General features: G+C 36.2%; 2 protein-coding genes across 2 annotated transcripts; both read right to left on the bottom strand.

Annotated features, from left to right (window-relative positions):
• Positions 1-4,835: 4,835 nt before the first annotated feature.
• Positions 4,836-8,247, bottom strand: LOC121745495 (external alternative NAD(P)H-ubiquinone oxidoreductase B1, mitochondrial-like). Its single transcript, XM_042139429.1, has 10 exons — positions 7,998-8,247; positions 7,088-7,364; positions 6,797-7,003; positions 6,481-6,731; positions 6,183-6,402; positions 6,011-6,115; positions 5,676-5,939; positions 5,469-5,590; positions 5,181-5,300; positions 4,836-5,082 (listed from the first exon to the last, which is right to left on the bottom strand). The coding sequence occupies exons 1-10, from the start codon at positions 8,075-8,077 to the stop codon at positions 4,995-4,997; spliced, it is 1,734 nt and encodes a 577-aa protein (XP_041995363.1). The 5' UTR covers positions 8,078-8,247; the 3' UTR covers positions 4,836-4,994.
• Positions 8,248-10,166: 1,919 nt separating this feature from the next.
• LOC121742969 lies at positions 10,167-12,721 on the bottom strand. The gene is made up of 2 exons (XM_042136121.1): positions 12,311-12,721; positions 10,167-10,959 (listed from the first exon to the last, which is right to left on the bottom strand). Exons 1-2 carry the CDS (start codon positions 12,675-12,677, stop codon positions 10,274-10,276), a joined length of 1,053 nt encoding a protein of 350 aa, XP_041992055.1. The 5' UTR covers positions 12,678-12,721; the 3' UTR covers positions 10,167-10,273.
• Between the last annotated feature and the right edge of the window lie 3,547 nt (positions 12,722-16,268).

Below are 16,268 nucleotides of genomic sequence, written 5' to 3'. Positions count from 1 at the left end.
CTAGATTCGGAGGGCGGTAGCTAGCTAAGATGCTCATAAGTTACACTGACAATCTTCCCACAGGGTGTGCTTTTATATATGATTGTGCACAAATGTGTTTTGTGTTTCCTGATTGTATTTGATATGCTTATGTATCTATACTATTTGATTTGATTTTAGCAATCATCTTGCTCAAATCTGGTGCATTTGGCCCTTATTCGAAATCTCAACTGCCATTAGCTAATAATTCTTGATTTCAGACACAATAAACTGGTTTTTATTTCAGATTGGAGGTATGAGGAGTAGGGCGATGGTAACATTGATTTGTATGGTGGGGTTTGTACAGCTTTTGGGTTTTCCAACTACATAGTAAAACTTATTTGTTGATAACTTTTACTTTTAGTCACTCACATTATGATTTCTGATTTTGTTATCTTGACATATGTTTATGCATGAGCTATGATTATTTTTTATTTTTAGGATGTCCTTAATATCTTGTGTTGTATACGATAACACTATTAATAAAAGTCAAGGTTAATTACTTGCTCATGTTGGGTTATATGTGAAAAATCTGTGTTGTCATGGACAATTAATATTTTTCTTAATGTTGCTTATAAGGAAGTTTTTCAAAACATATGAACTTGCTTTTTTTCTGGAAAAGCATTATAGAATCAACACATTTTTTTTAAATTGACAATATTGGCTTACGGAGGAATTATTGAAGTATTACTCCCTCTTTTTCTAACTAAGTTGAGTCAAAACTTTTGGGCGCGTAGATTAAAAAATTGTATTGAAAAATAGGAGAGAAAAATAAAGTAGAAATAATAAATAGAGAGTAATGTAGGTGATAGAATGAAGTAAGAGTGATTGGATGTTTTGTCTTTTGTCAAAAGAGGAAATGACCCAACTTAGTTGGGGCATCTCAAAAAGGAATACGACTCAACTTAGTTAGGACGGAGGGAATAATTAATAGACATAATGTGATTTTTTTCCTATGACAAAGTTGAAATGCCATGTATTGTGATTTTTGTGAACTAGGAGTACTTGCTTCTGTACCAAAGGCTACACCTACACTAGGCAAACTTGTAAGCGGCTCGGGGCGATGACGCAGAGGCGGATGGTTGCAGTGGTCAACAACTTTGGAGGAATCGGAGGGAAAGCGAACCGCAAAAACAAAGAAAGGTGACATATACAAATAATTCAAGATTTAAGCTTCCAAACTTCACTTTAATGGGTGATTTAAAGGGAGGAATTTCTCGGCAGGCCAAAATGAAACCTAGAGGAGACGATTACATTATGTTATCTCTCTTTTTTCCATCTATGTGTGTATATATGTAGGTGTGCATAAAAGGGGTTTTGCGATGAAAAGTGGCAACAATGATGGCATTGCCGGTGTTGGATGGCAGCTTCAGACAACCGAGACCATGGCGAAGAGAAAACAGAAGAGACAGAAAGGAGGTTGATTGGTTACTCCACCTTCAAGCATGTTGATTCGCTGTCGGTGGCTCATAGCGATTGAACGTTGGACGTTGTGAAAAAGTGTGATTATTCTGTTCGAAAAATATACAAAAGTGTTCTAACCAACATTTCTATGTTTACTTTAATTTTCAATTTATTTAATTTTACATTTGTAATGGTCTAAAATAGTGTTATTAGTAGTACATTTTTTATATTTAAAGTCCACAAAATAATACTCATTTTCATTATTTTTTATTTATGTTAATTTATTGAGAATGTGTAATCAGTGAAAATTATTTGGCCCGTGCATAGTACAGGTAATAAGACAGTTACACTTAAATACATGAAAATATGTGAAAACTATTTCACTAAGATTCCTAAATTTGATTTCCAATCACATGAAATTACACAGATCGTCAGAAATTATTTAGGAGTATTATTTTTTTACACATTGGAACACGATCGAGAGGTTTGAAATGAGTTCATTTTGCTTTTGGTTGGAGGAATTCTTGGTTGATTAATACACCCCTCGTCTAGAGGTCACCAATCCGAACCGAACCGGACGAACCGGCCCGGAACCGTCACCGGCGGTTCCGAACCGGAACCGGAACCGTCGGCGGCGGTTCGAACCGGCACCGGAACCGCCGGTTCCGCCGGGCCAATTCCGGGTCCCATATTTCGCGAACCGTACCCGGCGGTTCCGAACCGCCTGTTCGGCGGTTCCCGACACCTTTTCAGACCTACTTCTTAGCCTTTTCAGAAACCGCTCCCCCGGCCGCCGGTTTGGTCAGAAACCGTTGACGGAAACCGCCGGTTTCGGCTGAAAAAACCGCCGGTTCCGGCGATAACCGGCGGCAAAAACCGGCGGTTCCGGCCGCATTTTTCAAAATTTGAAATTTCAAACGGTCCTCAAAACCGCCGGTTCCACCGAAAACCGGCGGTTCCGGCGGCAAACCGGCGGTTTCGCCGTGATTTTTCAAAATTTGATTTTTTTTAATCACAATTTTCCCCTATAAATACCCCCCATCCTCTTCATTTCTACTCACCACATTCTTGTGTTAATAAGAATTTCTCTCTCAATCTCAATTTCTCTATTCTCCATCCTCATTCTCTCAAGTTGTTTACGTTATTTGCGCTCATAATTTACTGACGTTGTTCACGTTATCATATTCACACAATCACACTACTCTCTACTCTCCACTTTGAATTTCCATAAATATCATGTCTTCATCTCGTCGTGGCGGTGATCGGGGAAAGGGACTTGCCCAAGATCAAAGTGATACTCGTCGTCGCCGTGCCCCATTCTTGAGCATTGAGGATACGTAGGCATCTCAACTTAAATTTCAACTTAAATTTTAAATTTAAGTTTAAATTTAATTTGAGCTCAAGTCCTTTTCCTTAATTTCTTTTTTCTCCCCTTTGTTTCGAATATGTAATTTTGTAAATTGTAATCAAGACTTTAAGTTTTTGTAATTTATAATTTTGAAGTTGTAATTTCTAATTTTTATGTTGTAATTTTAAAGTTGTAATTTGTAATTTTAAAGTTGTTTGTAGTTTGCAATTTTAAAGTTGTAATTTGTATCAATAAAATTGCATTTGAACATCGCTTTATTCTAATTTTATTTATGCAAATATATCTACATATTTTACTTGAATTACAAATTTAAAATGCAAAAAAAAAAAAAACCGCCGAACCGGATGAACCGGCCCGGAACCGGGCAAACCTAGGCGGTTCCGCGGTTCACGTGAACCGGCGGTTCACGGTTCCGGAACCGGAACCGCCGATCCTTGGCCGGGCCGGTTCCGGTTCCATTTATTTTCGAACCGGAACCGGCGGTTCCGAACCGTGAACCGCCGGTTCCCAAACCGTGGTGACGTCTACCCTAGTCCCCTAAAAATAGAGAATTTTTAAAATGGCACTGATTTTTAATGCAAAATTTTGTAAAGTAAGAAAGATAAAAAGAAAAGTATAATGATATTGAAAAATGAATCCCACCTCATTATAGAGAAAGAAATTTCCTAAAAAAGAAAGTTTCTATTTTTATGAATGAAAAAAAAGAATTTCTAGAGAGAGTATTTTCAAAGAGAAAATTTGTGCATATGGAAGAAAATAGTGTCCCTATATATTGAGACTTTTTTTAAGATCACATTAACACAAACTCTAAGGCTCAAACTCAAGATCGTTGGACTCAAATACTAAATCCTATTGCTCAGTTGCTCTTGTATCCCTAATTTGGCGGATTCGGTGAATTAATCGATCGTGGAAAAGGTCGGTGAATGTAGTCCCTTATTTTAAAAAAACTTTTTCATTTTAATACTATATCGTAGTATTTTGAAAAGTAAGAACTTATAAATTATTACTACTATTTGATAAAAAGGACACGCACAGACGATACACATGCAAAACCAACGAATCGCGGCTGACAAGAGCCTTGATCCTTTCGAGCTTAGCTTTATTGAGAACACATTTGCGTGGAAGAGTCCATTTGTTGTCACCTCCTCCCATCTTATAATTCTTCCAATCCTCCATGAACATTTGCATATCATGGATCATGCTCTTCAATTTGGAGCAAACAATTAACGTGCATTGTCACCACCACATCCAGGTCTTGATCGGCCTCGCACCCCCCCCCCCCCAAGTAGGCCGTGTCCAATAACCGGATATCCACTCCGGTCTCGTTGATAAAAGAGCCGTTGAACATGATCTTTCTCAACACATCTTGCTCATTTACTCTGGGGAAATCCAGCCTTTTGGAATACCAATATTTGTAAACCTAGATGGTTCGAGGGTTGGACTCAACGTAGAAGAACCCCGCGTTTGGGAGGTTGGTCCGGCTCCTACTCGAATTGATTAGGTATAAATTGGTCTCTTCTCTTTCCCGAAAAAAAAGGAAAAAAAACAATGTTATTATGGCGAAATTCTCAAATTGGCTAAGTATTATATAAAATTCCAACTTTGTGAGAGACAGTGAACACGTTTTACTTAGGTTGTATCTCACAAAGTTGAAATTTAAAAAAATACTTAGCCATTTAATCCCAACTATATATTCTACAACTTTAATTGAGTTAGTAGTAGAATAAGTTGTGATACACTAGTAGAAGAATAAGTAGTGATACATCTTCATATTCGAAGATGTGAAACTAAGATGACTCGCTTTCCCTCTCTAGAGTTTCGGTCAATATTGGGGACTACAGAGGGGAATAATGGGATTGGCCGAGTACGATGTACATTAGGCCGATCGACGCCGCTATCAATACAGCCCTGTAAAGCGTGGTGGAGAATTACGACGCCGATCAAATATAGTTATTTCTTCAAATTTTTATATATCACGTTTATATCCCAATCCACATGCGACATAGAGCTAAATTTGAAGAACAATTACAAACAAACACTGCAATAATCAACTAACTTACTTCCATAATCTCAATCAAATCTTATTACACAAGCATGGAAAACTACAAAGAGAAGCATCTTTATATGCATCAAAGAATCACATCCTCCATAACCAAATTAGGAAGCATCTTGTATATATGTATCAAAGATGAAACCCTTCATTTCATATACGACTCGAGTCTCTCCCAAACACGAACCTCCTAGTCCAGTCCCCGACTACAAGGTACCTCGTGCGCCAGCTAACTTGTTTACTGCACGTAAAAACAATCGTAACTCCTAAACGGATCGCCCAAGAATGCATTATAACTTTCTTTCTGCTTTTTTTCATTAATATGGGAACTAAACTGACCTTGCATATATAGAGTACCAAAGCCATTGCGTGCTATGGCCGACTGAAACCCAGTCGCCAGGCAACTCCGCTGCTGCCTGCTCGCCTCCGAGAGGAGCAAACTGCCCTAAATGGCGATACCTAATGTTCAACGCATGAGAAAGTGTTGGGAGATAAATGCACAAGAAAACACAAACATAATCGAAACGAACATAGAAACTGTACCACGTTCGTTACGATGTGTATCTACGTTTGAGAGCTTAAAACAGGAAGAAATTTAAGTATGCCTAAATCTGCTACCGCATTTACCTGAAAGGACGAAATTCATGGCGACCGCCACTTCTGAACTTTCGAGGACCCTCGGGTTCAGCTATACATTTCTCTCGCGTGTTGAAGCACCTAGCAAGGTAGGCACCTTGTTGAGCAGCAACCTAGCACGTATGATGAAAGACGAAAAACTAGACTTATTAGTCAAGGAGGATATATACGAAACTAGCAAAGAGACGTCGACCTTACTTGAGCAGTAGCAGGAAGGCTCTTCGTTTGCTTATCCACGTTCGCTAGCGCCAGCTTGAACTCTTCGATATCCACTTCTTCTCTCTCGTTCCCATCCGCGCCTTTTAGCAGGTCTGTTATGTCGGATAGATGATTGTTCTGCAGATATAGTTCGACTTGGGGGTACCGGATGGTGACATCTTCGATCACATCCTTGAATTCTTCGATAGTTAAGGTGCCGGAGTTGTCTTTGTCAGCAGCTTTAAATATTGCTGAAATGTCCTCCTGAAACAAATGGGACGTCTCAAACCGAACAGAGAAAGCAACAACACACTGTTAACAAACTGACTAACTACCATGATTTTTTTCTGATCTACGGTGGTGCAGTCGCCAAGACCATACACGTCGTCACATCCCTTCACTCGAAGCCATTCATCCGTAGCTAGAACCTTCCGGTTCCCCTGCAGGTGAAAATAGTAATGAGTTGTGATGGAACAACGACAACACATTCGCTAACATGGAAACTACCTGGCCGATTTGCTCCATGAAGTCCTTTACGACTGGCCTTGTCCCGACTCCAGTTGACCACACAACCATCCCGTGAGGTATAGAAACATTCTGCCCCGTGGATTTTGCTTTGACGTCAATCAGTCTGTCTGAGACACTTAACACGCGGTGCCCTGTCAAAACCTCAATGCCATCTCGTTGAAACTTCTGCTCAGCAAACGAGCTGATCCTCTCATCATACCTAAACGATGAACAAGAATCAGATTTGTTAAGCCACGGCTAAGAGCATATACGACCACCAAAGATTACGCAGCCTTACGTGTTGAGGATATGGTCGCCAGATTGTATGAGGGATATCGCGACTAAATCTTTAACCGAGGGGTATATTTTCACCAGATCCTCGTGAACAAAGTCATGAAGTTCGGCAGCAAACTCCACACCAGTCGGACCTCCTCCTACTATCACGAAATGGAGGTTGATCCTCCGCTCCTCCTCAGTCAGCTCCGGAAGGACAGCTTTCTCGAAACAATCTATCACAGCCCTGCGGATGCTTTGTGCATCTTCTACTTCCTACACAAACAACGTTGATGATTAGCACAAAAAGGTCTTATATACACAAAAAGAAGAATGTTTACCTTCAGAAAATAGCAATTCTCCGCGACTCCAGGCGTGTTAAACGTGTTTACTTGTGCTCCAACGGCTACTACCAAATAATCATACTCCAACGAGAACTCGTTCTTCCCGGGTAGATTCTCATTAACATAAGATCGACAGATGACCTTTTTGTTCACAGCATCAACTTTGAGACATTCTGCTTCCCAGAACTTGACCTCTCCGCTCCTCTGCCACGATTCTTGTCTTTGTCAACGAGTTTTTTCAATAACAATACGTACATAAACCTTCAAACGTTTAACTAGTTTAACTACCTTCTTCACAATGTTGCGAACCGGCTCTACAATGCTCCGTGCCTCCACCGTTCCACACGTGACGCTAGGCAACAAAGGGGTGAATGCAAAGTAGTTTCTTGGAGAAACCACCTGAACGTCGTAGGACGAGATATCAAGGTCTTTCAGGAAGCTAATACCTGCCCATCCTGTCCCAAGCACCAAAACTCGTTTCTTTCGAGTTTCCTCTTGCTCAAGGGCAAGGCTCGGTTTCTCCTTATCCGAAGGAAGATCTGCATATACAACGAGGCCTCCGCCACTGTACACAGCCAGCAACAAACAGAAACCTCTGTTATAGATTACAATCCCCAAACAACAGAATAACATAAAGGGGCTGTTTGATTACTCAAGATTCAACTAGCCTAATACAAACCAAGATTAATTTTGTCACAGGGAAGGCCATGATCTTAAAACACAAGACTAATCTCGAGAATAAGTACCGATCCGAATCCACCCAACCGAACAACATTCGTAAGACTAATTCTCAGCTAATCCACCAAACCAAACACCCCCTCACATGGATGCTCTCTTAAACACTAATAGACTCCAAATTCATCAAGTTAAACACTACATTCATTCAACTCTTACTAAAGTTTCTACACATTTATGTTTCACCAACATATCAATTCATCATCATTTCATAGAAATTCGTCATGTAAGAAAATATTTTATATCTCTAGGTTAAAATGGGAAGGTAGAGTGACCAAGGAAACTAAAGAGATGGGCTTCACCTACAAGATGTAATTCATCATAAACATACCAAGATTGTTCATTTTCTTACGCAAATCAAAGGAATCGACCACAGATCACAAGGATTCAGAAGAAGACAAAAAACTAGGAACAGAAAATGAGCTCATCAAGAAAAATAAAATCAATGAAATTAAGTAAAAACCTGATAGAAGAGAGAACCAAAAGCTTGGATGAAGAAGGGTGGCTTTGGAGAAACTTGTTGAAATATGAGAAAAATCTCATCTTTTTTTGCTATACCTTCGGATAATGCAAAGACTCAAGATCCTTGATGGAGACAGAACCCTCAATTCAAGTTGATTTTTGTAGTGCACTCCTTAAAAGTGCAATCTTAAAAGTGCAATCTTACCCCCTTTTTTAGAATGAGCTTGTTGCATCAATGGGGTTAAGTCAACTAGTTCAGTTTATCTTGTTGAGCACTGTGTTTTAGTACTCCTATAATTCAGCAAGATTTCAATATTGTACTTGAAAGGTAAATTTGGTTAAAGGTAAATGAAGAAATAGTCTCATTTGCTATTTTTATATATCTAAAACACTAATTTCATTTTGTAAAATAAAAAAAAATCTCTTATATTTTATAATTTTTTCTTCTTTCTCTTGTATTTTACTTACTTTTTTTCAATATTTCTTTTACTTTATCAATTTCTCATAAAATTCATGTCGTTCACAAATATGACTATTTTATACTCCATCCGTTCCATGTTAATATAGTCATTTTTCTATTTTAGAAAGTTCCAAGTTAATTGAGTCATTTCTATTTTTGATAAAAAGTAATTCTCACATTTACTTTATTCTCTATTCATCTCTCTTACTTCATTCTCTCTTACTTTTTCCACCTTCTATTTAACACACTATTTTTAAACTCCGTGCTGAAAAGAAATGTCTCTATTAAGAGCATCCACAATAGTGGACGAGCCGGCGGACGAGCGACCAGCGAGCCGCTTGTCCGTCGCGCTCGTCCACTATTGCGACCGGCGAGCGCGTCGCGGACGAGCTGGGCGGACAACTCCTCGTCCGTCGGGTTTGCGCTCGTCCGCTATTGCGGGCACCCGACGGACGAGAGCATTTTTCAATTTTTTATTTTTTACTTTTTATTTTTTTTTAAATTTCAACTCTATATATTCGACTCGTTGCACTTCATTTCATTTGCATTTCATATAATGCACAACTATCGTCGAAAATGAAGGCCTAAAACATAAACATATAATCCCGTCAGTGAGACCCCCGTTCGGCTAGCGGCAAACTATAAAGATTCAAGGCCTAAAATTATTTTTTTATTTAATAAAATTATTTCATTTTATTGCGAGGGAGTATGAAAGGAGGGAGCAATATTTTATTTATTTCATATAGATATTAGAATGATTATATTTTGATGTTTGGTTGGAACAAACAAACTATATCAAATTTGTTTAAATTCTTAGTCTCATCGTTTGATATTCCGAAAAGAGTGAAATAGTATTTTTCTTTTTTACATATATGTAATAAAGAAACTAATAATATGAAATTTGAATTCTAAAATATCTCCATTACTGATTGCATGTGGATTTCTGACATTATATACTCCCTCCGTCCCCGATTAAGAGTCACTCTTTTCCATTTCGGTCCATCCCGTCACTCTTCCTACTTACCATATTTGGACATCAAAAATACCCTAAAAGTCAAAGATGTCCCACATTCCACTACCTAACTCCATTTATTACACCACACATTCAACACTTCCGTAAAACTCGTGTCCCGTCAAAGAGTGACTCCTAATTGGGGACGAATGGAGTAATTATTTCAATAGCAATATATTGGCATTTGACAGAGCAACTGAACGACACGTGGTTTATTTTGGCCAATCACCAAAGTCAACAATTGCAAGCCGGTCTCATACATTTGATTTATTATCGATGTATGTTTCATGTTATAGTTATTAAAATATTATACATATCATAATAATATAGTCAAAACTGCATTCACACTAGCTGATCCAAAATTTAATATTTGACAAATAATCTGACGAAAAATCGCTGGATTCGCTTAGTCCTTTCAATCCCAAATTAATCGAAGCGTTTTGTTTCAACAAAGTATTTAAAAAATCGTGTTCCATAAGTTATGGAGTATGAAAAAATAGATAAATAAAGAAAAATATAATAAAAAATTAAAATAATTGATTTTTATTAAAGGGGAAATCACTCATATAGATTGGACCTTTCAAAAATGAATAAGAATCATTTATCTTGGAACGAAATGAGTATTTACTATTTAAGGTCAATTTTTGAAACATTTAAAATTTCAAATTACATTTCACTACCTATTTGGAACCAAAGTATTTAGATACAAAACGAAAATACTTTTTCCATTTTCTCAAAATTTCCATAAGCCATTAGACCTGTCCCTTGAGTTCTCATGTTACAGTACAAGTAGTCTTATGGTGACCTAAACAATCATCCATGTCAAATGCCGGTTTCCCGCCCATTTCGCAGCGACTCGAACGCCTATCGCCAACGCAGCGAGCAACAGTGGAATCGGTACCCTTTCTATTGCCCAGGTGCGCGCGTCGTCGCCCAAGTTCCGGGCGTGGTGGAAGACAGCCAAGGCCAAGTGGGAGCCCATCGCGGCGATCCTCACCCACGGCTCCCCTACAGCAGCGAGAACCGCGGCAAGGGGCAAAGCGGACGACACATAATCCCTCCTCTTCACGAACCTAGCGAAACAGAACACACCCATGAGTAGCGTCCAGAAGACGAGCTCGGTGATGTAGCTTCTGACAGCAGCGAAACCAATCAGGCCGGCCAGCGTGAGCAGATACAGCTGGCTGTTCACGGAGTCTGGGGAGGCGGTCTCAGCAACGGCGAGGACAGCGGATGTCAGTGTGATGATAAGTGTCAGATCAGGGATCGGAGCATATGCAACTACACCGGAGCAGAAGGATCGGATACTGTAGAACGCTGTCTCCGCTAGGCGAATCGTGGAGGTGAGGGGATCTCCGGCGAAATGGGATACGAAGGCCAATGCCAGTGTCGAGATATAACCCAAGAACCAAGTTAGAGCCCCGAGAGCCTTTCTCCAGTTCGTAAGTTCCCACAATACGGTTCTCCACGCGTACAGCAAGAACGCCAGCACTAAGAGAAGATGAATTCGAAACATATTCAAAGGCGTGAAAGATGTCAAAATCTTTGAAATGCAGCAGCAAGATTAAGTCGAGACATATTCAATGGCGTGCATGATGTCATAATCATTCGATTGCAGCAGTAAGATGAAGACGAGACACATTCAATAGCGTGCACGATGTCAAAAAATCATTCAAATGCAGCTGCAAGATGAATTCGAGACATATTCAACGGAAGTTTAAACAAAGCATCTAAACATTTAGTGCTCGACAAATGCATACGACTGACAGCGTGATTTAGACACTCTTTCAAAGAATAAACACAATTTCACACAATGCATATAGAAAAGCATCGAAAAATGGAACTCGTAAACTCTAAAACTTGCCCGTATGCAGGACCTTACACCTCACAGTCAGTGGCTAGACATTTACTATCTGTAAAAGCGATGTTTATTTCAAAATTGGAATAGGAAGTTTGTGGCAAGAAGCCAAGAACTTAAAGATCCTTGTATGTTGTAACCTCCACCTTTCAAACTACGAAAGTCGGATTAACAACCCGTGACAGAAACCCAAATTACCTTGCCCTCTAATTTACAAAGATGAAGAAGCATAACTAGAATCCCAGGCAACAAAGGGAAAGCTTCAACACTATAACAAGGAGCTTCATAAGCGTAAAACAAAAACTCAGCGCCGGATAATAGTTATTACAACAGTCTTTCCCCATGGCAGAATGCAAACTGAGTTGCATTGCATCATCCTTGAAGCATCCAAAAACCAAGACAGTTACACAATCAAAATCTTGCGAAGTTAAAAACATCCCAAAATATTCTAATGAAGCCAAATGAGCACTCAAATAAGTCCACAAATCTGATCTAATTTTGGATCTCCTCGGACAAGTCAAAACATCATCCTACGGGCTAGAACTAGAAGATCGGGTTGTTTCTCATAGGATCATCAAAATAAGATCAGCTTTCGTGGTAGACTTGCTTCGATTAACTACCTCATTCGATTTACATAGAACCTCAGTCCCACAAAGGAAATGTTATAGTGACAATAATGCATCCTTACCACACACAACAAAACTGCCTACATCCCTCACATTCTATGCTATTTTCAAAAGCCACATTGCATATATCTATAATACTACTATCACACACAATCTACAATAAACCAGAAATTGAATAAGATCATAAGAGATAAGAATTTGATCAAATTATGTGATCTTTCCGACAATTTATCCGATAAAATAACAATAAAGTACTATATACCATGAAGTAACTTCAAAATCAAGAAGCCAAATAGAAATGCATATACTTTTCACACACACACAAAGTTTCTCAAAAAACAGCAAAAATTAAGCTTACCAATGATCAAGGGCCATCTAGCAGGTTCATCAGGAGCTTCTTTAGTCAAATATTTGAATTTTTCCGGCATACTGCTTTCTCCACGAATATCTGAATCCGTCTCTTCATTTTGAGCTTTTACCAAAACCCCGCTTTTATTTAGGGGAAACCCATTAATAGATTTCTTGAATGAGCCGTGGAAGCTCTGGGAAATCTGGAGTTTCTTCAAAGGTTTCGCCTTTTTTGTTAGTGGTGAATATGTTGGCGGGAATGGGGTATCGCTGTGATGAAATCGAGGGGAAATTTGAGGTTCGGAGAGCTTGATTGGGGTTTTAGAGAAGAGGGTTGAGAGCGCCGACGACATTATTAAGGGGTTTTGGGATTTCATAGAGTTGGGAATTTCGCCATTGATGATTTTGGTGACGACGATGAAGGAAAGTATTTTTTGGAGTAGTATTAATTAATTTAGAGTAAATGCCAAAATTGGTCCTGAACATATAGTCATTTTACGATTTTGGTCCTAAACATTATCTTTTGAATTTTTTGGTCCTGCACATATGGACATTTGATCATTTTGGTCCTCCGTCAATATTTCCGTTAAAAACTAACGGTCAACATTATCTTTTGGATTTTTTGGTCCTGCACATATGGACATTTGATCATTTTGGTCCTGCACATATGGAATTTTGATCATTTTGGTCCCCCGTCAACATTTTCGTTAAAAACTAACGGTCAACATTATCTTTTGGATTTTTTGGTCCTGCACATATGGACATTTGATCATTTTGGTCCTGCACATATGGAATTTTGATCATTTTGGTCCTCCGTCAACATTTTCGTTAAAAACTAACGGTCAACGGCCGATTTTTTTACTAAAACAATGGGTTGGGTCGGGGTCGTGTTTGGGTCGGGTTTGAGTTATACGTTAAGAAAAAAATAATATTTTCTTAAAATCTAAGCATAATATTTTCGTTAAAATCTAAGCATAATATTCTTAAAAAATTAATTAATATTTTTTAATTAATAAAATTAAAGTATAGTATTTTTTAATTAATTTTTTCATGAATTTGAAGAAAATATTATGCTTAGATTTTATTAAAAATAATTTTTAAATTATTTAATTTTATTATATAGATTTAATATTAATATACTTTAATTTTATTATTTTGATTAAAAATGATTATTTTAATTTGGTAATTTTTTATTTTATTGTGTAATATCATGTTTAAATCGTATAATAACATCATGTTTTAGTCGTTATAATATTTTTAATCAACAAAAATAACTAAAAATTAAAGTTTTATAATTTTTAATTAATAAAAAATAATTATTTTTTTTCTTAACGTGTAACCCAAACCCGACCCGACCCAACCGATTGTTTTAGTCAAAAATCGGCCGTTGACCGTTAGTTTTTAACGAAAATGTTGACGGAGGACCAAAATGATCAAAATTCCATATGTGCAGGACCAAAATGATCAAATATCCATATGTGCAGGACCAAAAAATCCAAAAGATAATGTTGACCGTTAGTTTTTAACGAAAATGTTGACGGGGGACCAAAATGATCAAATTTCCATATGTGCAGGACCAAAATGATCAAATGTCCATATGTGCAGGACCAAAAAATCCAAAAGATAATGTTTAGGACCAAAATCGTAAAATGGCTATATGTTCAGGACCAATTTTGGCCTTTACTCATTAATTTAAGGGTAAATTATTTTGATAAAAAATTTACTACTCTTATGTTTTGCGTTTGTCATTATCTCATGTCTGAAGTAGTCAATCGCATAAACTTATCATCCTGTTATTATAAGATGCAATTTTACAAAAAAGAATAGACCAATTTGACTAAATATCATAATTTTTCCATTGATTTAGCCAAACTTTTAATTCTTTTTAGGAATGAATACAATGATTGGATAAATACTGTTAATGCTTACTATACCTCCGTCCTTGAAAGTTTGTCCCATTTTTCCATTTCCGTCTGTCCATCAAAGTTTGTCTTATTACACTTTTTACCATTTTTATAATAGACCTTATATTCCACTAACTCATTTCTAATAACATTTTATTATAAAACTAATATATAAAAGTAGGACTCACAATCAACTAACTTTTTCAAATCACTTTCCATTACTTTTCTTAAAACTCGTGTCAGGTCAAAGTGGGACAATATTTGGGGGACGGAGGTAGTATTTCTTGCTCAAAAATAAATAAACACCAGTAGTATTCTTTATTATGAACATGCAAAAAATATGTCATATTAAAAAAAATAGTACTATGATTTTTCCTACTAATTCCAGATTCTGAAAATATTTTTCTGGTATGAACGACGATTCATAATTAGTTTATCATATTAAAAAAAGAAATTATATACACTCATGTTTAGAACTGGGCTTGAGTCTTACTCTTATATCAATAATGCTTGGGCTGGGCTAGGCCCATTTAAACCGTTTTAGACTAAAGTTAACTTTTAACCATTTTTTTTGGTAATTACATGTTTCATACAAAATGTTTTACCTTTGTTTCAATTTAGTACAAAAAGTATTAAGTTTACATATTTCATACAAAAAGTTTACTTAGTGTTACAAAATAATACATTACGTTAAGTACCTACTAACACCGTTACTTCCAATTACATCATACATACAAAAAGTCTCATTAATGTTTCAAATTTGTACAAAAAGTTTAAAATTAAAACTTTTCATTAATTATTTCAAACACAATTATTTTTATTACTCACAAAAATGAAAAACACATAGAAAAAAAATCACCACTCTTCACCATCAAATTTGTGAATTGCATTTTATTGTCGAAGCTTTCTCATGTAACAATGGAGAATACAACTAAAAAGATATTGAATCTTTTTTGAAAAAATTAAATATTGACTTATTGACTATTTGAAGCTCAAATTAGCCATTTTGTAAAGATGAAATATGAACTTATTTTATATTGTGTTCTATAAAGAATACAATAAAAATAGCGTATGTTGATTGTTATTTTTTTCGAGTGATTAATTGTATTAAATCTCTAATTATTCTTTTATTATGATGATAAATTAGACAAATTATAAACTAACTAACGGTGTTTAAAATATTTAACGGAATGTATTAATTTAAAACAGTAATGTAACTTTTGTACGAAATATAAACTTAATACTTTTTATACTAAATTGAAACAAAGGTAAAATATTTTGTATGAAATATGTAATTACTTTTTTTTTGTCTGTTGTCACCAAAGATATCACATTGCCCCAAATTTGCGTATTAAACTTAGAGAGTTAGGATTATAGTAATTTTTAATCTGATAAAATTTCAACTCAAATTTTTTGCAATCTAAACAGGGTTGACTCGAAATCCATGGGTTGGGCCAGTGCTTGTTCTTTTGTTTTGTTTGACCACTGATTCATACTTAATGATGATTTTTAGAAAAAAAATAAATACCCACAAATAAAATAAAATTAAACAATAATTTATATTTAATATATAATATTTGCATTAATTTTTTAATAGTATAAAATAAATAAATGAAGTTAAAATAATTAAGTTCACTAAAGAAATTAACCTCGTTTAATTTTACAAATCTTGAATTATAAACGTTTTAACATGTTAATATCTACTCTGAAACTATAGGTTTATTAAGTACCATCATTCTTATCCGGAATTTTTGAAATATATGTTACTAGTATTTTTATGTTATAGGATACTTAGAATACAAAAGGCAAAGATTGTTTTCCATTATTAGTTTTTAGCTTGACCCATATATTTTAGGTTAGAATTAATATGAAATTTGATAGCCTAACATGATTTACATCGTTAATTGTCACTATTAACAAACACCTCAAACTTCAAAAATTAAATAGATTCTATTTTTAGTTTTCCTCCAAAAAGAATGATATAATTCCATTTTTTTAACTTAATGGTTTTTGTATTCAATCGCTACGTAGCTATCGTGATTATAATGTTTTTTGTTTTATATG

Source organism: Salvia splendens, chromosome 8 (genome assembly GCF_004379255.2).
Source record: "Salvia splendens isolate huo1 chromosome 8, SspV2, whole genome shotgun sequence".
Classification (NCBI taxonomy): Eukaryota; Viridiplantae; Streptophyta; class Magnoliopsida; order Lamiales; family Lamiaceae; genus Salvia; species Salvia splendens.
Note: the sequence above shows the minus strand (reverse complement) of the source record. Positions and strands in the feature narration are given on the sequence as shown.